The 22,463-nt window shown below is 47.2% G+C and overlaps 1 protein-coding gene across 1 annotated transcript in view; it reads right to left on the reverse strand.

Annotated features, from left to right (window-relative positions):
- Positions 1–264: 264 nt before the first annotated feature.
- Positions 265–22,463, reverse strand: part of PRKCH (protein kinase C eta) — a 113,326-nt gene continuing 91,127 nt past the window's right edge. The window contains exons 11-14 of the mRNA XM_059850521.1: positions 19,789–19,927; positions 18,687–18,875; positions 2,657–2,800; positions 265–1,267 (exon numbers count right to left, since the gene is read on the reverse strand). Coding sequence (XP_059706504.1) covers positions 1,121–1,267; positions 2,657–2,800; positions 18,687–18,875; positions 19,789–19,927 — 619 coding nt within the window. The 3' untranslated portion in view covers positions 265–1,120. The remainder of the gene's footprint in view (positions 1,268–2,656; positions 2,801–18,686; positions 18,876–19,788; positions 19,928–22,463) is intronic.

Below are 22,463 nucleotides of genomic sequence, written 5' to 3' on the forward strand. Positions count from 1 at the left end.
CCAAAATCTGCTCTGAAAAATCATCTCAGACTGCCTGTGGCAGAAGCTTGAGGATGCAACTGATAAGAAGTGCCCTGTGAGTAATGAACTCTTAAATCCAAACCAAACCAAGTCACTCTGTATCTTTAGATAAGGTTTATCACTCTGATGGGAGAAAAGCTGTCCTTTTGTGTTACCTGCTGGCTGACAACTCTGCCTTCAAGCAGCTTGCCAGCTCTGTGGCTCCCATTGCAATAATGCTACAAATAATTTAAGTGCTACCACTTTGGATCAAAATTTTAATGAGGCACTAAACCCACAAAAGGGGCTCTGTGTAACATAATTAAATAGAAAGGGCCTAAATAAACAGTACAACAAGTTACATTATAGTTGAAAACAGCTGGGAGGCAAAGAAAGGAGCATTGAAGATGCATGATGTAAAAAGGCATTTCACAGAATGCAAACACTAAAACTTTTCAACACGCACAAAGAGTAAAACACTACGAGCACATGACTTCCCTTTGATTTGGAAGAATCTGTGTGGGGCACAGGGCATTTGGTTTTTTTTTCCTTCTGCTAGTCAGCACAATGAAATATTTCACATGGGAACCCAAACAGTGTCAAAAAGAGCCATTTGTGCTTCGGAAAGAAATAAATACTGCAGGAAACAGGTAAAGTCAGTGGGAACATCTGGTTCAGTCAGGCCATGGGATGTTGGATGTCTCCAAAATGCTGGACAGTGCTGGGACTCCTCAAAAGAGTCTTGCAAACAATCAGCATTGTAACAAGTCTGTTTGGCTCAGGGCTGCAAGACACTTGTTCCATGCTCAAGCCGACTCCTGGAATCCACTGCAAGCGGGGACATTCAGGCTGAGACAACCAGCTCAGCATCCAATGCTCTGTCTGCATCAGCTATTTACAGTATCAGGTTTGTTCCACCCCTGTCAATATTTGATCCAAGAGCTGCAGAAGCCCTACAAACAGGAAGGTTTCAATTTCACATTAAGGTAACACTGACAGTGGTGCTGCTGTATCGTGCCAGTCAGTGCACTGCTACTCCTTGAGAATGAAATTACTGGTAAACTTGGTTTTCATTTAATTTCCTCCCAGTCCTCTCATCAGCCTCTCTCCAGAGCCACAGCTATTCCAGCAGGTCTGGGTTGGTGAATGAAAAGTGTCTAAATTCATCCTGGTTTATCATTGCAAGGATCCCTTCTTCAATGGGGGTCAGGATGGGCTCCTCTTTTATAAAATCTGGATCAAAGTTGCTCACATCATCTTTGGATTTCTGTCAAATGGAAAACACAAAGGAAAGACACGTCAGAAGTATGTATCATCTGCTTGATCCTTGCTCTGTATCTGAGTGCACTGAACCATCACTTCCACAACCCAGGCTGAGCTGACTGAGAGCTTTTTCTTTCTGTGGCTTGCTTCTCACAGAGCAAAGCCTTTTCCAACCTCTGAAGGTTCTGACAGGGAACCCCCTCTCAAATTTAACTGACAGCAACTCTGGGGGCTTCCCTGGCCAGACATGGCAGGGCACATAAATCAGTCCCTCCTCTCAAGTGGCAGCAGTTATCAGCTGTGCTCCCAACTGGCTGACTCCACACAGTCCCTCCTCATCTGCAGAGTGTCTCAGCTGAGTTTTGGGGAGGGGGTGGAGGGCACTCCTCTTAGTGCCAGCCATTAAACTCGCACAATACTGAATTATTGGGCCGTGGGAAGACAAATGGCTGGCCTCCAGGTGCTGGATTCCTTGCTGTGTGCCACAGAGTGGGGCTGTTTAGAATGCACACACACAGGCTGGGTTTGTGGCACATTCTCATGAGGCATGTGTTTTAACTGCACCCTAAGCAAGATATTTTATTGACATTGAGGTCAATAAAATTTATTGACATCGAAGTCTAACATTCCCAGATCCTGCCCAGTTTGTGGCAGACTGAGCAGGCTGCCTTAGCCTTTGATTCAGGTTAAGGGGCAACTTGAGATTCTGGTTTTGAGCTGTCACACCTCCCTAGGTACCTGATCCTGCACCCAGTGTTCAGGGAGCAGGACTGGGTGGATCATTGCCACCGAGATCTCAGAGTGACCACAGCATGAGACAAGCCACCCCAGGCAATGATTTGAAAGACAAGGAAGCCACAGTGACAACCCCAGAAAGGCTGGCCATGAAGAGCAGCGCTCTTCTCTCACACAGCATCCTCAGGGCTGTGTGGCACCACTGGGGACAGGAGCAGCACTGTGCCTTGTACAGCCTCTCTGCCATCTGAAACCCTCACTGACAGTGGCCTGAGCAGGGAGCACCATGCTGGGTGCTGAACAGACCCAGAGAGGCAAGGGAGAGACAGCCCTGCTGTGGAGGGGTAGGTGGAGTGAGCAGGATAAGGATTACTTACCCCGTTTCATCTTTGGGGCAAGCCAAAGGGCACCTGAGTGCCTAACCTGCTACAGCTGCTTTTACAAATCTGCATCTTTTCACTGAGCTGCCTTTGAAAATCCAGCATGGAAGGGAAAAGAGGCAGCTCACCAGGTGGCCAACCAGCAGCCAAGCCAGGGTCAGAGGCCTCACTTCCCTTCCTTCACCTCTTTCCTGTCTCACGGGAATAAATCTGCTTACGGAGCCAAAAAGAGGAAAACCCCCGAGGGGATGCCCTCCCCCAGCCCCCTCCCCACGTACAATGCGGGGCCTGAAGGGGGGCTCCATCTGCCGCCGGTTCAGCAGCTCCCAGTCCAGCTCCTTGAAGTAGGGGTGCCGCAGGATCGCGCCCTCGCCGCCCAGCCCGGCGCTGCCCAGCCGCATCGTGGGGTTCTTGGTCATGAACTGCAAAACAGAAAGGGCTGTTTGTTCCCTCCCATCCGGCAGGGCCACGGGAGAGGGACCCGTGAGCAGCCACACAAAAGCTTGTCCTCGGCTTTCCTGTTGAACTCGGCTGCTGGCCGGAGTTCCCTGTAATGGAACCGCGTGCGAGGAACTTGACTCGCTCCCCAGAGGAAGAAGTCGGGTGTATTTCTCCCTGGTGCTTTTGCTTTTGGTGAAATCCTTGATTACCACAGTAAGAAAAGAAAGATGAGTTGCATCATTTGCAATATGACAAATACTGCCCAGTGTGTTTGGTCATTATTTGTTTCTGTATTAATTTCTCAGGAGTACAAGCTTGCTCTCAAACGCCGCCCAGCAGCCAGCCAGGCTTTGGCCTGGACTCAATCCTGAGCTGTGCCTTTTTCCTGAACCTCTCCCTGCTGAAGCCCTGCCAGATGCCTATGCTTTCCTTCCTGTCATCTCAGGAAACAGAGGCAAGCCTCTGCCTTTAGAGCCCTCTGACCCTGAGCTGATGGGAGCAGACAGGTGACCGTCTCCTCTCTCGCTGCTGAAACACCAATAAAGGATTTCATTTAGTAACATTTTTCTTCTGCTGGCAGCAAAAAGAAATCTCAAACCTCAGCCAAAGTGCCCTGACTTGCCAGGGAGCAATGAGGAAAGGCATACATCACACAGATGGTGTGAGAGGGCCCCGGTGGGTGCGCTTTGGGTCCTGATGAAAATGATGAAGTGTGAGTGCCATGGATATTCTTAAAGGGGAGGAGGAGAATACTTTCCCCAGGAAGGAAAAGAGCTGGTTGGCTTGTTAATTTAGAATTGCAGTTCTTCGAAATTCGGTAATAAACAATCTTTCCCCCTCCCTCAATTCACTGGAGAAATCAGGTTATGTTTAAACTGGGAAAATAGCTGCTTTTATTTGCCTATTGAAACAGCAGCATAAAGCAAGCTGCACTCCGGTGGAGGTGTCCAGACGATTTCCTGGAAGATGAAAGAGCATTATGTTTAGCAAACAGCTGAAGCAGCCAAAGCAGACAATCAGTCACTGTTTTGGGAATGGCCAAGTCTGCTGCATCTCAGCAATGGGGGAATGAAAAGAAGGGGAGGTGTGGTGAGAGACCAGCTTCATTCTGCCTGCAGGAGCCTTTCACAAGGTACAAACTCTCCTAGGACAAGAGGATAAAGGGTCTAGTCATTCCCTGTCTAGAGAGAAGGTGGGGAGGAGAAAGATGACTGCCTGATTTATAGAATTCTCCCCAACACCCCATTCTGAGGGGGCTGCAGGGACAAAGCAGATGGGGCATCTTTAGCTAACACCATGCAGGACCCCAGGCTCTGCTGGCATCAGCACAAACCCCCCAGCTCTACCCTGACCCTCTGAACCCTTTGAAGTCATGTGCTGCCACAGGATTCCCCAGAGCAGAACCATTTTCCAGCATTCTACCCAAAACATCAGTAGAAAGAGCTGCCAGGTGCCCCCAGATTTGTAGGAGTTACCAGGACAGGGACAAAGCTGAGGTGGCTGCTGCAGCTGGGCTCTCCCCATGCTCCTATGGACTCTTGGGGGTGCAGCATTTCCAGGGTCAGGTCCAAGGACAGGCAGAACTTCTCTGTCTCCCAACCCTTCCAGCCTGTTCTTCACCCTTTCTACCGGCAGAACTTCAAGACAATTTCTTTTCCAAGAGACTGCCCCAACACTTCTGTGGGATAATGATATCCCCAGAAACAGCTTGGTTTTCAAACAAGAAATGGGTCAAGCCAAAACCTCTGAGAGACCTGGTTCAGACAAGCCTTTGCAAGCCTTGAACTAAGCTTCTTTGTTTTGCAAAACAGACCAGAAACCTCCTGGCAGCCCTGTCTTTCTCTAGAGATTCATTCTTTGTCCCCACAGATGGATATCTGCACCTCACTAGCTCTGATTTGCATTGCTGGAACACCTAGAAAGCTCAAACAAGACCAGAGCTTGCTGGTGCTGGGAGTAGTATAGACTGAAACATTCCAAAAAGACAAGGAAAAACTGGAGAAAAGATCTGGGAATACATCACATGTCTCCTGGCTCCTGCTCTACTGCCACCTCTATTACACCAGGAACCTTCTGTTAAATGTGGATAGGGAAAAAATAATCATGAAAGTAAATAAACTCTGAAAAGGACTGGCAACAACCTTTGCTTGGGTTCCCAGTCATGCCCAACCATATAAGACCAAAACCTGAACCCAACTACCCATTTCCAGACCAGTTCAGAGTCCTGGGATATAAAAGCGTGTTTATATTCCAATCTGCTTGATGTATTCCATGAGATGCCAAAACTGCACCAAGAAAAGAAATCCAAAGCAACAAGTAAAGAGCCAACATAAATTCATTCCTGGCTGCTTAAAACACCCATTTTGTTAGGACAATGAGGATTAGGCAAAGGCCATCTCTTAAGGTAACACAATATTCAAACCAAAACTGGTCAAATTTGAGTGGCCAGCTCCACGTTTCCATTGGACCCAGAGACTGGGAAGCCTCAGCTGGGTAACTCTAGGCACCATCCACCTCACAAAGGAGGCAGGAGAAGAGTGAAGGATTCAAATTCATCTGCTGCTGGAGCACATTTCCCTGGTTGGCTCCTGAAACCGATGCCAGGTTTCCACAAAACCCCTCTGAATTATTCCTTGCCTCCAACAGGAACGAGCTGAGCTATGGTCAGTGCTGCTGCCTCTCTGGCTCTGTGAAAACAGGGCTGAGAAGCACAAGGGGCTGCAGTGACCCCACAGCATCATGAACCACTCTGGAGAGCACTCTCTAAGCCTTTTTCCAAGGTGCTGGAAGCACCCAATGCAAACTAGCAGGACCTTGGAAGTGAGTTACAGACCATGCACTCTACCAAGAGTATGAACACAAGGTGAAGAGGCTCCCCTTCCATGGCAGTCACACTCACACTGGTCTGCTTCAGCAAAAGTGTGGCACAGGTAGCCCAGAGAATGCCTCATCCCTGGGAGAACTCAAGGCCAGGTTGGATGGGGCTGTGACCAACATGGCATGTGGAACACAGCCCTGCAGTCTGGGCAGTGCAGCACTGTGCCAGGCTACCCAGGCTGTGGGTGCACACACACCTCTGCACCCAGGGGCTGTGATGGAAAAGCACAGGCTGGCCATGGCTGCTCCTCCCTTACATAAAATCTCCTGGTGAATTTTGGAGGTGGCAGGTCCATCACAGTCTGGTGAAGGGGGTGTGTTTCTCTGGCAAGAGGCTCCAGTCTTTATCACAGTCTTTTATCATTTGCAGGAGTGCAAATGATGACTCCAACAGACACACACAGATGTTCTGCACTGGAACAGTTGCCTGCTTTGCTTATGAGGTATATAAAATGACAGAATGAACTTTTTGAAGCCTGCTTGCACTAAAATGAATAACAAAGCCTCTCAAACACTATTTGAATTCACCAGGAATTATTGCACTGACACAGAAATGATAAATTTTCAGTTTGTGTTGCCCAGTAGGCAGAAAAACCCAAAAGACTCCAATGACCTCTCAAAGGCTCCAAAACCCATGAATCTGCTTCCTCCCTGCCTGAGGCAGCACTGACATTTCTCTGCTGCAGCAGGGCAGCATCTGGCAGACCATCACAGGCTGCCTCTGCTGTCTAATGGCACTAACAGCAAAGCAAAGAGCTCAAGATTTCTGTAAAACTTAATTACAAGCTCAGCCTCCATCTCTGAAATGAGTATCTGCAGCCCATGCCCCTGTCCTGAGAGGCTCTTGTGCAGCAGGAGGGGGGAAGTGCTGAGAGGGGAAAGCTTTTCAGAAGTGTAGCTCCTCTTCCCCGTGATCCCCTTGGCTGCACTCAGAAACAGCTGGAAAATGTCTTACAAAGTGTTTGCTGTTCCTGGCATTCCTGGGAAGGCCAGAGGTTGACACTTGCTTGACAGTTTTGATAGCCCTCAATGTCCTTCCAAGGACAACCCTCCAATGCAGGTGGTGAGAGATGTTCAGCAGAAAGTTTTTTTTGTGGAAAGATGTCATCTCCTAATCCTTAATTATCTCTATTTTTCCACAATAACCATGAATGCAGCACAAACCTCAGCCTCTGGCAAACAGATGAAGAAAAGAAGAAACACAAAGGAAAAAAAAATTAACAGTAACAACAACAAGGCAAACCAGAGATGTTCCTGAGCAAAAAGAAACCCAAATCCAAGATGCCTCCCAGCAAAACCAATACCAACACTATCAAGCTCAAACCTGAACCAGGCTGTCAAGCCCTTGCTCTGTGACCACATCCAGCCATGGGAAATTACCCCATTCCCAGGGTAAGGAGCTCCTTGGGAGCATCCTCAGACTGGGATCCTTTGGGCTACAGCAGTTTGCTGAGCAGCAAACTGGAGCAAGGCTCTCCCTGACCTCAGCTCACCCTCCCAGCAGCACTGCAGCCAAAACCAGCAGCTGGCATGAGCCAAAACCATGACTTCACGAGATCATTTGAAAACTTTTACTGAGAGAAAATGCAGCAAGCCATGACAAGAAATTAAAAGTTGGGGATTAGTCCACAGAGAGCCCGTGAAGTTACAAGGAAAAAATGCTGCCACAGCAGTGCCAACCATTGGGGAAAATCTGTGTCAGCCCTGGGAGCTCAGCCTGCAGCAGGCTGAGGGGATCTGTGCTGGTCCTCCCCTTCACCCATGGCTCAGACCATGCTGGGAAGGGCTCCAGGACTCCTAGGACACTGGGCAAGGCTTTGGTGGACTCTTGCAGTCTTGCAGTGCTGCTCACATGCAGCATTGCAACTTCTGTCTCAAGAGGCTGAGTCTGCAAATCAGTCCAATGGCCTGGGAGTCACTGCAGGGATGTTTGCACAAATCAGCCATTTCCTTGAATTTATTTCCTTGAATTACAAGTCTCCTTTCTCAATTCTGGAATCCCTGATTGGTTTTATATAACTGATGTATGTGTTATTTACATCAGAACAACTAATTTCATGAGTAATATCACAGATTACGTGAAATTGCATCATGTCCTAGGAAAACATTAACAAGACACAATCCTGTCACCCGAGTGCTGCACCTCAGGAAGAGAAATACAACTTTCTGCTCAGCCAGTCCCTTCACACTGTCAGCCATCTGGTCAAGAAAGAAATCATTCTTTCTACCAAAGAACCTTTCAGGCACGAGTTCCCACCAGGTCACTGGTGTATTTACCCTGTAAGAGAAATCCTGTATCCCAGCAGCTCATCCTTCAAACACAAGCACACAGCAGAGAGGGAGAATACTCCCAATCATACAGCCAGGGAACAGAGACCAAGGAAAATTCATCATTTTATTTTGCCAGGAGCCCAAGGGCAGCCTGTCACAGAGAGGATGGCAGTATCTCATTGTCACCTCCTCTGCATCACACCCCATGCTCACAGGGCCCCTACTCAAATTGTGGCACTGTAATAGTCAAGTCAGACTGTTAAAGGAAAGGAAGATTTCCCTGTTCATGGTTTTAAAATTTGCCTGTTGGTGCTTCTCTCATGTTGGTACCAAAGTAAAGAGCAGCAGCAGCAGCAGCACAGGAGATTAATGGCCCACAGTCTCCCCCCCAGTAATGAGGGAGAGCAGGAGATCAGGAGATACCCAAGGTGCTTCTCTTCATTAAGATTCATGAGCTAAACTAACAGGGCAGAAATTAACTGGAAAGGAAATAAGATTTCTCAAAGATCCATTTGATCTGAGACAAAAGGGAATCATTATATAAATAGAGCAATTACTCTAATTAAGGCTTCCCTACATGAATCTCTTGACTGAATGCTGCAGTTGCTGAAAACAGTTTGGCAGCCTATTATGTAAGGCAAACAAACCCATGGTCTGGGGTGTCATTAGCCCTCAAACAAAGAAGAAAGATGGTTCTATGGTTCTGTCTGTAAATGCCTCTATTATTTTTAATGACTGGAAGCCAAGATTTTTTTTTTTTTTTTTAATAAAAATCTGCTCATTTTGAGCCAGAATTGTCTTTCGCTCTCCTGGGCAAAGCTCCCATCAGCCTCCATCCCAGTCCTGCCAGGTGATGCTCACAAATGTGCCTCATCTCCCCATGTGAGAGCAATCCAGGGCTTGGACACACAGGTGGGTCTGTCCCATGAAGTCCTTGTGCTTAGGGCAGCTCAGCCAGTGCCTGGCTGTGGCTGTGATCCAGGCTCCTGGAAGCTGGAATCCTCCTTCCCTGACCTTCCCTGAGCACTGTGCTGCTGAGAGCAGGCCTGGAGTCACTGTGGCTCTCTCAAAAGCCACCTCTGTCTCATCTGGGGATTCGCTCTGACTGCAAACATCAGAGGCCATGAGGTGTTTCTGCTCCTCTCCTGCACACAGAGGGATCAGTTGCTGGAAGCCCTCATTGCTACCAGCACAATTCAGTGGTGCTGAGGCAGGATGTGACCCCACAGGGTGTGGGTACCCCCCTGCTGCAGTCCTGCCTACCCAAAACTGGGAGCAGGTGAAATCCTCCAGTGCAGAGAAGGTCCAGCAAGCACAGTGCCAGGGTTCAGAAGTACAAGACTGCCCTGAAAGCATTTAAAGGAGAGGGGGGAGGAAGAGACAGAGTGTGAAATATCTGTTATCTCCTTTTCCAGATAAAAAGGGGAAGGGAGGTAAAAATAAGTCTTCAGGCCAGCTCCCTAAAAGCCAGAAGAATTTTACAATAAGCATGACAGAAGTCACATGTGCAGTGTGCCAGCCCCAGGCAAGAAGGACAAAATGTCAGTGCAGTGGGTATTAAGCAGATAAATTTGATCTCACTTTCCCCTGGTGCAGAAATGGCTGCTCGATGCTGCCCAGACAGAGCTCAAGGGAACAAGGAGGATTAACTGGATTGCAAACAGTGCTGAGCAAGAGAACAGCAAAATAAACCAAGGTGGACTGACTAGCAAAATAAACCCAGGTGGACAGAGCAACTCCCATGTGGGACAGACACATCTGGCTCCAGATCTCCCAGTGGTGTAAACTGATGAGACTTTGCTGACTACCACAATGAAATGCTGTCTGAACAGCTACAAACTTCCCCACTGTGCTAAAATCTACCTGTTTCCTTGCCTCCCTCCACTCATCAACACTAATGTAGAATAAAAAGGCCACAAGTATCAAGTGCATTGGCTCCTGAGGATAACTACTGATTTTTGACACTTCTGCTTTTGGTACTTCTGTAATAAGTAATAATAAGTAGACACTAACTTCAGTCATTGGCTGTATGGAATATTTGACAAAGGTTTTAGTCAGGATGACACCCCAGAAAGCTGTGCTTTCAGAACTGAGCAGTCACCCCCACCGGGGTCACCAGCTGCGGGGCTGCTCAGACAATATCAAAATCCTGCTGCTGGTTTTCAATTACCACAGTCAGGCTACAGGTACAGCGTGGGGAAATGCAGGTCCATTACTCAATCAATACATCAATCAGAGTAGCACAAACATGAAGGCAAAATGAGCATCACACTTATTAACAGACTGGGAGCATGATCCCACTCTCATTTTAAGCAGGAGTAAAATCTCCCTTGGGTTGCAGGGGAAAACAATTAATCCTTTTCTGATAGTCCTGTCAAGAGGAACTGGGAATCTGTTACACAACCCTGGGTGGTCTATTTACATAGGGTCAAGTACAAAGGGGACTAAAGTGCCCTGAACAAACCTGTAAAGTCCAATAAAGAAAAAAAAATACTTCAAAGGAGCTTTTTTTTTTTTTTATTGTAGTGCTGGTTATATTTAAATTCTTTTAATTTTAAAGTTCCTGAGAAGACACAGCATGTCATAAAGTTCAAAGCTGGAGGGATGAGTAAGACCTAAAGCCCTGGACAGTTCAGAGTTTTGTTACCTCTATCACAGTGAGAAGACCTCCCAGTTAGATGGACTGGCCCCTTCTGCCAGGGGTTGCACAGCCAGAGCTGGCCCCATCCTACAGCAATCATTCCCAAACCCAGGTTGGACTCAGGTTCTCAAAGGAATCCTTAGGATTTGCCCCAAAACTGGATTTTAATGGACTTCATCAAACCCCTTTTGTGGGTCTTTAAGATCAGTTTAAATATGGCAGAGCTGAGGAAGGAGCCTGGGCCACAAGTCTTAGGCTCAGACATGGGAATTGCTCCTTCCTGAGCACCAGGGAGTAAGGAGGAAAAAAAGTTAGAGAAGACAATGTTGGCACTATGAATACACCTTCACCTTCCCCCATCCCTGGCAGGAAAGAGGAGGATGAGTCACACCAGGCAACTTTAGGAGCTTTTTCTGAGGGAAATCTGAGAGTGCACGCTGCAGACTTTAATGAGAAGCTAATTTCAGCCTGTTGGAAAAGCAATGGTAAAAGACCTAATGGCTACTTCAAGATGAATTTGGCCTTGGCAAGCTCTATACAGATATCTGTAGTTTTCTTTCAAAGTGAATTATTCAGGAGCTTGGACTATCACTGTGGGGGAGAGGAGCACTTGAGAAAAAGGTGTGGTCAATCAACAGAAGAAATTAAAATTACTGGGGAAAGCTGTTTGCTTTTTAAGAATTAGGAGGGAAAGAGTAAGAGACAGCAGGTTACAGATATGGAAGTGCAAGGCAGAAGAGGTTAAGAAGGCAGCTTGTGGTGCCCTGTCACCTCACCACAGTGTGTTTATGGCAGAAATGGTCATTTAAAACTGCAGAGCTCCTCCCCAGCTGCAGAGCAGCTCCCCTGCTTTTGCAGCAGTGGCTGTGGAGCCAACCAGGAAATGCAAGATGAAAGCATTTCTGAAAAACAAAATAAAGGAAAAATGTGTACACAGATCCAGCATGAAGCTTCACAGAGAGATTTAAATATCAGCCTCATGCTGAAAGCCAAAGCTTAATCAAATTGTGCAAGGGAATTTATGGAGGCTGCCAACTCTGAAGAGATGCCAAGGAGAATAATTTATTGGCATTTGAAGGCACTTTTAATATCTATCTGCCTTTTTTAGCAGGCTCCTCAGCTCTGAGGATAAAGCAATGAGCTCATCCAGCTCCCTCTTTGATTTCAGTGGGTCCACCATCATCTTTTTCCTTTTGAACTTTGCCTAAAAAATACATCTGATTCATTCAGAAACAAGTTCATTCTGTCTATTCCAGCTGAATGGGAAACAGATTCTCTGCCTTTTTCTGTCACTTGGAAAGGAAGAACCTGGCCCAGATCTGCAGGAAAAAAATGCAAATGGGAGACACAACTTGAGCAGGGTGACACAAGGGCACCATCAGCATCTGGCTGCCCCTTTTCATTCCTTGGAGGTGGTCAGGAGAGAGCTGGGAAGCACAAACAATGGGGTTTGGTTGAGTTTACACAAGGGCCAAAGTGACTGCCCAGGACTTAGGGAAAAGGTGAGGCATGAAGGCAGCAGAAAGCACAGATGTTAGAATGAGTGATTGCTGGGGGAGGAGGCAGACACCCCTGTGGTATCTGAGCTGCTGACAGCTACTTCTGACCTCCCCCTACCCAGAGGTGCTCAAGCCCAAACAACTGCAGAATATGAACAGAATAAACCTGTCCAAAGTCCAGAGGACCTCACCCTCCTGCTGATGTCAGGGCTGAGCAGCTGCAGCAAGCAGGCAGCTGGGCTCATCCACACCTCTCCTGAATTCAGACATCCTCATCAGCAGTTTGGAAACAGCTCTTTCCCCTCCACTCCTCTGTCACAGCAGACTGCTTTGATTACATTAAAAAAATTATCTTTCAGTCTTAAGTAAGAGCTCCATACCTTTGCCTCCTCTCCTCACCAAGGCATTTTCCTTTTGCCCACAGTGGTGGGGCAAGTCTGGTTCAGCACAGAGCATTCACCATCCACAAAGCCTTTCTGAAAATAAGGGGTCCTCACTGAGGGTTGGGGCACTCAGGGTGGCACCCTTAGGTGGGCAGTTCACTTTGCTTTCTCTCCCTTAGTAAGCCCTGGATGAAGTGTCTCAGGGAATTTTTTTTTATCTGTATGTGGACACTTCTAGTATTAAAAGGGAGCTAATAAAAAAGAGAGAGGGGGACTTTTTACACAGGCAGACAGTGACAAGGGGAACAGTTTTAAACTGAGAGAAGAGATATAGAGGAGATATAAGGAAGAAATTCTTGGCCATGGGGTGGTGAGGCACTGGCACAGGATGCCCAGAGAAGCTGTGGATTATCCCTGAAGTGTTCAAGGCCAGGTTGGGAGGGGCTTGGAGCACCCTGGTCTGGTGGAAGGTGTCCCTGCCCATGGCAGGGGGCTGGAACTGGATGGTGTTTAAAGTCCCTTCCTACCCAAACCACTCTGTGATCCCTCCACTCTTCTCTTCTCAGCCCCCATTATGGTAGGTGCCTGCAGAGCCTGAATCTCCTGGGGCTCTGCTGGAGCTCTTATCCTGCATCCAGCCAAACTGGGCTGCCCTGGGCACTGGCCATGTGGGACACAGGTATTCAGGTTTTCACTCCTCAGGATTTCTTTGGAATGCCAACTTGTACTCCCCAGGGAGTCCTGGATTCAACTCATACACACACACATAGTAATAAAATTTATCTCACTTTATCATCCCTGAAAAATGATGGGAATCACTGCTCCTTTTCATGACAAGGAGGGACAGAGGAAGGTACCCTTAAAATACAGTTTTTGCTCACCTAGTATCAGCTGCAAGTTTAGGGAGGAAGAAAATCATACACATAGACACACTTTCTTAACTTCCACCAAACTCATTTCTATGTATGAACATGGGTACACACAGGAAATCCCAACTTCCTCACCTTGTGGTCTGACAGTCAGAAACAAGTCCATGAAACACAGATCATCAGAGCAGAACCCTGCTCCTGCTGACCCACAGAGCACCATTATTGCTGCAGCTGAGTCTGAAGCACCATTCCCAGACAGAACAGCCTCTGGGAGTTAACCTGACAGTGCAAAGGGGATTTTACACAATTCTGCAAGAACAAAGCCTCAGCGGTGTCTGGAGAAAGAACCCAGTGACACAAAGCAGAAGAGAGTTCACTCAGCCAGACCATTTGCCTTTTGAGTCACTTCCAGGCTGCTGTTCTCTAGAAACAGAGCTCAAGTTTTACTTTTGCATCCTTGGCACTGTAGTGCTGATGCAATTTTTCTCATGCTTGCCCTCAGCCAAGCTCCCTCACTTTCACAGCCCTCTCACTCTTCACACTAATCCAGGGGCATTTGGGCTCCCTGGTGCCATTCCACCTGTGCTGAGAGAGAGCACAGGCTGCTAAAACCACAGCCAGTTTCCTCTGCACCTTCTTCTTTTCTTGTCTGGTGTTTATTTTTCACACAAAACCCACTTGGAGGTGGATATAACCACTTCTACCCACTCTCTTAGCTCCAGCAGTGTTTTTCTCAAAATGCACATCTTTACCCAGCTGGAGGAAGAACAGGCTTTAGTCTCATTTGTGTCCCCAAAATATAAAGCTACAGGCAAGGCTGCCTAAGCCTCACTTTTGGAAGGAGCATTTCAGCTAGGTAAGAAGTGTTTCAGAGCTCTCATTAAGACTGGGGGTTAGCATAGAAATGCCAAGAGATATCCTTGGCTTTAGCAAACTCAGCTGTGACAGGAGTTTGGAAATCCAGGGTGCAGAAGGCAGAGCAGTACTAACACTTCTCCAGGGAGATGCTGCTTTCCAGCCCCTGCTGTTACCAGGCTCTGAGGGTGAAAACATCTAAGCTGCAATCTCTCATTCAAATTTCCAAACCTTTGGGCCAAGCATTGCTCCTTGAGATCACCACTCCATGGAGTGACTCCATAGGCTGAGCCCTTCTCTCCTCATCTGAAACCACGCTCAGAAAGGAAAATCCCTGCAGCTTTCCCAGGGAATTTACTTCCCATTACACCATCGTCTTCTGAGACCTGATTTTCAGCGTGTCCCTCCATTCTCTCCTCAAACTCAGCTGCCTGTGAGCCAGGCAGGGTGGCTGAACTGCATTTGAGAAAGGCATGCATGAAGTGAGTGAAACACACTGCCAAAAACCCACCTCGCTTATGGGAAGCAAGAGGATTGTATTTCATTTTGCAGCTCACTCAGCTGAATCCCAAAGCTTCAGCCTGCCTGGAAAGCTCCCCTCTCTGCTTCAGCACTTTTTGGTGGTGACAATTAACAAATTCAGAATATTGATATGCTGTAACAAAGTAATCTCTAGCTGCACTCTCCCTGTAAGAGATTTGGTGCAGCAGTCTCTGCTCTCTGCATGCTCACACAGCTTCTCTATGATCAGACCCTGGTGACTGCTCTGTCAGCTGATGGCAAAGAGTATTTGAAATAATTTATTGGACACACAGAAACCTAATAGCTCCTTATAACTGCCATGAACTCCTTGTAACTGCATTCAGGTAGGGAAATGGAGAAATTCAGAATGAAAATCAAAGCGAAACTTATGTCTGGAATAAGCTGAAGTGGTCTGGATCCATTCAGCAGCAATTCTACTCTTTTGCACTTTTATTACTCCTACAAGCAAATCCATGCCCAGTTTGACTTGCTCACACAAGCAGAGGAGAGCTCAGTCTGAGGCCTCTCCTCCTGGCTTGAAGCATCAGTACCTGAATTCCCCAGTGACACATTCAGACAGGGCAGGGTACACAAGTGAGATGTTCAACTTTCCTCCTCTGAGAATATTGACTCCATCAAACCTTGCTGATTTACCTCTGTCCTACTCCCTCCCCAGCCCTCCAGGGGAAATTTCAAGGACAAAAAAAAAAAACATTAGAAAGGGAAACAGATAAAAAGGATTTTTTTTTCTGGAGCACAAATATTTCCGCTTTCAATTCTACACAAAGTCCCAGGGCACTGAGGTTAGTTTTGTTTTCCTTGGTACCAGTGTTCACAAACCCTCCAGGAACACCCAGTGACGTAAATGAGGCCCTAAAACATAGTTTTGTTATTATCAAGAAACTGCAAAGATGAACAGGGTGCAATCTTCAGAAATCATGTGGTTTCTGACGAGGGGAAATTGGTGAAATGCAATTACGCAAAATGAAAGCCAAACAAGGCAAGAGCATCTGTGAAATGAGTACTAAAACTTCTTAGCCTTGTTTAAAATGAAGCTCTTCACAAAGGCAAATGGATCCAGTGCTTTCTAAACCTAGATATATGTATTTGTAGAGCATATCTAAGCACCTGTACCCAAGCACACCTAACAATTTGATTTTCATTTCTGAGCTTTGTACCATTCAAACTCAAGAGAATTCTCACTAGTCCTGTTCAAGGTTAGAGACCAGAACTTTTAGTGAGGGGATAATCCAGTTATTAAGGCTACTACGGCCTTAGCCAGCAATACAAGAGAATCCAGGTTTAATTCCCTGATCTTCCATGGGCTTCCCATGCCGTGCAATTACTTACAATCATTTATGTCACTGAAGTAGCTGGATGCTGATTTTCCAGAGCTCTTAGCATCATGGCTAGAAAGCTGTCACAGCTCTAAATCAGAGAGCTCAAGTGCATGTTTTGTTGGAGAAAAACCAAATAGCAATTAGAAGATGCTCATTTAGTCATAATGCTGCATCTAAGAGAAATATTAGCATCAAAAGTGTGTATAAAAGAAAATCGACATACTTAGTAGCTAGAAAATTTACTGTTTTTCTCAAAAAAAACCCCCAGGTTTACCACTCTGTGCTATACCAACCTCTAAAAATACTGACCAAACATTATCAAAAATATAATGAAAAATGTAATGCCTCAGCAGTGATAACATTTTTTATCATTCAAAAAGAGATCAAAGTGTCTGTGTGTGTGGCTTCCATTTTAATCCAGAGCCCCAGACAATCTCTTGACAGGATGTTTCCTTCCCATTAAAGCCAACACGCTCTGATGCTTCTTTAGAACTCAGTGTAAGAAGGAAAGGAGGAAAGAAGGAGCTCTTCCAGGGAACAGCTCTTGGCCCTAAAGCAGCTGCTGTGAAGCTGCAGAAGTTCAGCCTGCAGGCAGCTATCACCAGTGCTGTGTAATAAGATGCAACAATCACCTCCAGGCAGCAGCCACCCAGGAAGCAGAAGCACTGAGGAGCTGAAGGTCCAGTGAACATCTCAGCTGTCAATTTCCACTAGTTAATCCCAAGACTCCTGGTGAATGCCCCAAAATTCAGCCTTTTCCCCCAGAGCAGACACAGTGTCGTGCTTTTTTTTGAGCAGGGCATGTGCATTTCAGAGAGGCAGCTTTGATTCCATTTGTTTGTCACCAGCAATACATAATGCAGCAGACAAGCAGAGGGGCTGGAGAGGAGAATGTTCTTCAGGCAAGGAACCAGCAGTCACTGAGCTGCCTGGGTTTTGGAGATGCTCAATGCTTTCTGTTTAAATGCCCAGCTCCCTGCTCAATTCTGGCCCTCTTCCTCCAGTGCCCCTCATCAAGTTCCTTGTCTATTAATCACAGAAGGGACCTTAAGCTGTTAAAATCTGGGCTCTGAACACACACTAGAGCAGCCTGGGGTGACTGCAGCTTGCACTGGCTGTTTCTGGGAGGCCCTATCAGCATGAGGAAAACACTCATTTCATCAAGAGGCTAAAACACAAATCATATTTTATTACACCCTCAGATTCCTGTTATGACAAGCATCTACACAACCATGTTTTACCTCTGTCTCATAATTATGCAATATACCTGCAACAAATCCACTCCTCTAGTACTTGTCACTGCAGAAGAGGAATTGGTACTTAAGAGGTACTTAGAGTCCCAGTTCAACCACATAAACACAGCTCCAGAAGCTGCAATGAGTCTGAAGTTCATGTTTATATTTAAAATACCTAGTGAGTTATTTCCAAAACCCAAGAGGCCTCCAGCATCACAATCAATCAATTCTGAGCACAACCTGTGATTTCAAAACTCCTCTTACTCCTCCAGGAGTGGATTTTATTGTCAGTTGACTTCGGTGAAATTTATCAGATGTATTTTCAGCTATAGGAAGTAGTTGCTTCACTCATGTACAACAGAAACCCTTCAGCAGAAAATTTCCACATTTTTGCAACTAAAAACTCTCCTCTTTCCCTCAAATGGTCCCATCATTGACTACCCCATTTCTCTGGGCCAGGGCTCCATGAGTTTCTATGAATTACTACTTTATCCAATTATTTCTTAGATCCTCTATTACCATAATATTTACTGGTATCCACTCTTAAATGCATCTTTGTCCACAGTGCTTTCTCAAGAAAAGGGAATACTCTGATCCTTCTCTTTCTAAAAGGTTCTTAGAGATATTTGGGGGTGTGATGAGGGCCAGGGAGAAGTCAGTAGCAGAACAGTCAAGTTAGGTCTCCCAGTTCATAGTTTAACACTCTAGTCATAAATCACCTTTTGATTCCTTACAGAAAAGCCAGGCAGTTCCAATGCATTAGGCTCACACAGAGCCCAAAATCTTAAAAGCTTTATTCCTATGTCACAGGCAAAGATGTGAGGCACATGGATAAAAGAACTCTTGGAAAAAGCTGGGAATAAATGGCAGGACAAGGACAGAGCGTCGCCAGCAACAGCTCTCCTCAAACTTTTTGCTGTTTCTTTTCCTCCCAAACACACAAAAATCAAACCCCTGTCTTTGCATGCAGATAGACAGCAACCCTGGGGGATGCTGGCATTACTAGAGAGGATTACCAGGAAGCCTTCCCTTCTTGGCCATATGGTTGCTACTGATTAAACCCTGTATTTGCCTGCTGCTTCTGTTCTGGGAGATGACCACACACCGTCAATCATTAAGGAAGCAGGGGAATGCCCAGACACACAGACAGGCTCACACTCTGTTTGCCAAGTTGGCCACTAAACTATATAACTGTGCAAACACACCTAAGTGTGGCAGGATGTTCTTTTTGTTTACCCTTCAATCCCAGATAAGAGGAGGGTCAGGGTCAGGATCTCACATGATTTCTATGTGCCAATACCCCGGCCCTGCTCTCTTTTGCTGGAATTAGACTGGGGAAAGCTAGGACAGAGAGCAAACAGCCAAAGGAACTCACTGCTTTGAGGATTGCCACTGCATCCTGCTGCAGCCATGTTGGGTAGACAACTTCATCATTCAGAATGGCCTCAAAGAGGTCGTCCTCGTTCTCGGCCTCGAAGGGTGCGTGGCCACACAGCATCTCGTACAGCAGCACTCCCATGGCCCACCAGTCCACATCAGGGCCATACAGCATCTCCTGCAGGATCTGCAGCACAGGGAGAAAGAAACACCAACCCTGGAGCTTCGTATCAGAGCAGGGGAGGAAAGAAGGATTTGGAAAGGGTAGTACAGAAGTTCTCGCTAACAGCGCTCTCTGTTAGGATGTCCAGGAACATGAAGTGATCTCACTCTGGGAACCCCCAGATCAGCACAAAGGTACATCAGGTGCTTTAAGCAAGGGCTGAATTAGCTTGGCTGGGTCACCTGGAAGCAAGGCCTTAGAATGATGCTGGGGCTGAGCTGGAGGAGAAGGGGCACTCCAGAAAAACTGGCTGAACCTCAGAAGCAGCTGAGCAGCCACGTGTGTGAGCTGACATTGCTCCCCCCTTGCTCTTGGGAAGAAAACACCTACCTGGCTCCTACAGCAAGGCTTTCAGCTGGAGAGGGGAAGCAGTGTGAGTGTGGGGGAATGGTGCAAACATCAACCACAGACAGAAATTCTACTGTGTTGAAGGATGTGAAACCTTGTCAGAACATCTGGCAGCATCTGGAGGGCAGCTGCTCCTTAAAGAGGTGTTTATTAATTTTGTAGTGAGACTGGGGAATGACAGGGAGTGTGAGAAGGTAGAAAAAGGAACTGTGTAATGAAGGAGAATTTAATCTCCTTTCAAATCAAGCTGGGACAGCATATGTATGTGCCTCTCAAGATTTTTGCAGCCTTATTTCCATTTTTCACCTAACGTTTTCTAGAGAAAAATACAGGCTTATTTTGGCACATACAGCAGTCTGAAGATTTACTCATGCTTTACTTCACAAGGGGCTGATAATACATCTAAGGAGGAAACGCCAAGCTCAGGAATCAAATAAGGCAAAGCCAAAGACACTGGGAGTTCCAAAGCTAACCTACCTACACTTTTCACATGGTGGCCATTTTCCTGACCAAGGAAAGGTTTCCTTACCTCTGGAGCAATGTAGTCTGGTGTGCCACAGAAGGTGGCTGTGGTGATGCCATCACGAATGCCCTCTTTGCACATTCCAAAGTCTGCCAGCTTGCAGTGCCCCTCGTAGTCCAGCAGCACGTTGTCCAGCTTCAAGTCCCTAAAATGAGAATATTCAGAGTCACTGCGTGCTTGGAGCAGCCCCACACAGATGCAGGCACCCTCCCAGGCCTCAGAAGCTCAACCTGCAACCTGGACAAACCTCACCACCATAAAGAAATTAACAAAAGTAATGCAAGAGAGGTTTTCTTTTGCTTCATCTCTTACAAAAGGGAGAGAGGAAGAAGCATCATTCTGCCAGTGCCATTTAATGTGGGCAGGTGCTGCAGGAGTTTGCCCACATGGGTTTCCAAACACACCACAAACCTGGCTAGCAGGGCTCCTGCTCGTTTAGCTCTGGGACTCACTGGAGCAGAGGTTGCCAGAGCTGTCAGATTGTGTAAGGATGTTATGATGCAGCAGAATGCTGCACACAGGCTGCACTCTGATTCAGCAAAGCTGCACTGGAGCAGAGATTGGACCTGGGGAGCCCAGCAAGGCCTCTGCAGAGGGCAAGAACCTTCCCTGTTCTCCTGAGGCCTTGGGGCTTCAGTCCCAGATCTCCTTGTTATCAGCCTGACTGATAAACCCCATCTGGAGCATCATCCAAGCTGAGAAGAGAAGAAACTCCTTACTGACATCACACCACATGGGCAGGGGGAATCTTCAGGATGCCTCCATCATAAGGCAAACTCTTAAAGTCCTCCCAGTTGTATCAATTCCAGCAGTGCACTGATATAAGCAATGAATATCCCCCATAGCTCTCACTGGAGTGGGGACCTCCTTGTCACTGTCACAAGAGAGCTGCAGCCCAACAAGCTGCAGGGGGACACTTCTTCCAGTACATCACCTGTAACAGCCTGGCAGCTCCTCCTGGAAAGCAGAGCCACCAAAATGACAGAGCCCTAACAAAGCTTATCAGCTTGCCTGACCTTGAGATTGCCCAGGGGAATAACCTGCAGCCAGAAGCACTGCCAGGAACACCACGGGGTCATCTGCAGACTCAGGCTAAAAATACACCAGCTCATAGCACCTCTGCTTTGCAGCTGCCAGACAAGCTCCAGGCACCACTGCAGATACAGGAGAGAAGCTCTGATGGCTGCTCTGTGCAGCACAAACAGGTCACAGCTCATTTTTTGAACTGTCTCAGATGTTGCCTCAAGAGCCATCACAGTAGCACCATGATGGGGTGGCTAGACAAAGCCACCTTCAAAGTCATTCTGATGCCCACATCAGGATCAAAAAACTAAATACATTCTAGGGTCTCAGAAGCCCTTCATGCTGGCTCTTGATCCATTTTGCCCTTTGGTTGGATATCTATTTCCCTAGGAAGGGTGGTAACATCAGTGGTGACATCTCCATGTCAATATAAAAACCTATGGCTGAGCTGAAATCTGAATCCAGCTTGATCCTGTTCATCCTCCATCTATGATCCTCAAGTGAGAATCAGGGGGTTGATGGCTCTGCTGTGCATTGGCATTTCCACAGCCCAAGGGACTCCAGACAGCCCTCCCTCAGCTACACTGCTGCACTGGAAAGATCAAGGACACATTGTGTAAGACAATCAGAGCCACATCCTCTTCTAAAGAGATAAGGAAAAGTATTCTTAGCCTCCTTTGAATGGATGGGAAAGCAAAGGATAGAAGTTAAAAAATTTGCCCGTGTCCCCCAGAGACAAGGCTGAACACCAACTTCCTGAATTCCACCTCGGATCTCAATCACAAGATCACACATCCTCTCTTCAACTTTAGGATGGCTTGGAAACAAAAGCCAGCAACCAAAACCCCTCTGCAACCAGGCTGCTCTTCCCAGCAGGTCCACAAGCTGCCCAGTGAAATCTGGATGCCAAGGACAGTGCCCATGCCTGTTTCATGCTGCAGTGTTTGCTCTGGGCGGGATGGTCAGCAGGAGACATTTTTTCCCTTCTGAGAATCACAAATGATGGCTGAGGAATGTGGGCAAAGGCTTGTCCTGGAAAGGCTTTAGGGGAGCACAGGGAGAGGTTTGTGCATGGTTGCCCACAACAGCCCATCTTCAGCAGTAGTTAACAGCCAAAGCTCCTGTTGCTCTTCCCTGTGGTTCCTGGCAGGGCAAGGAAGCCCTCCAAGCATGAAGGCAGGCCTTGTTTTCAGGAATCTGCCATAATGTGGTTGAAATGCACAGTTTATTCTTGGCTTGAGTTTAAATGCAGCAAACACCTTCTCGGTCCTGGGCACTGCTGACTGTTGTGGTGCACAGCTGGAAGGGGAATTTTGGTGAACTCGCTTGGAGATCTCACTAGCAAACCTCCTTCTGTTCCCAGAAACATCCACCACGTCCTGGAACACTTTGGGCATACCTCAAAATACACCATCCTTGCATCTGAGCCAGCAGAAACACAGTCACAAATGTGGAAGAGCAGAGGCAAGAGACAGCTATGGGGCTGGGCCAGCTCTGCTGACCACGTCAGCAGGGCACGCTGCCACTTCCCAGCCTCTGTCCCACAGGACATGCTGCAGGATGTCCCAAATCCCTGTTAGCTGCACAGGGCACCATGCTCACCCCAGCTCTGAGATGGCAGGAGTCCTGCAGGTGTGAGAGAGCTGCGCTGGCTGCGT

The sequence above is a fragment of the Haemorhous mexicanus genome, chromosome 6 (genome assembly GCF_027477595.1).
Source record: "Haemorhous mexicanus isolate bHaeMex1 chromosome 6, bHaeMex1.pri, whole genome shotgun sequence".
NCBI lineage: Eukaryota > Metazoa > Chordata > Aves > Passeriformes > Fringillidae > Haemorhous > Haemorhous mexicanus.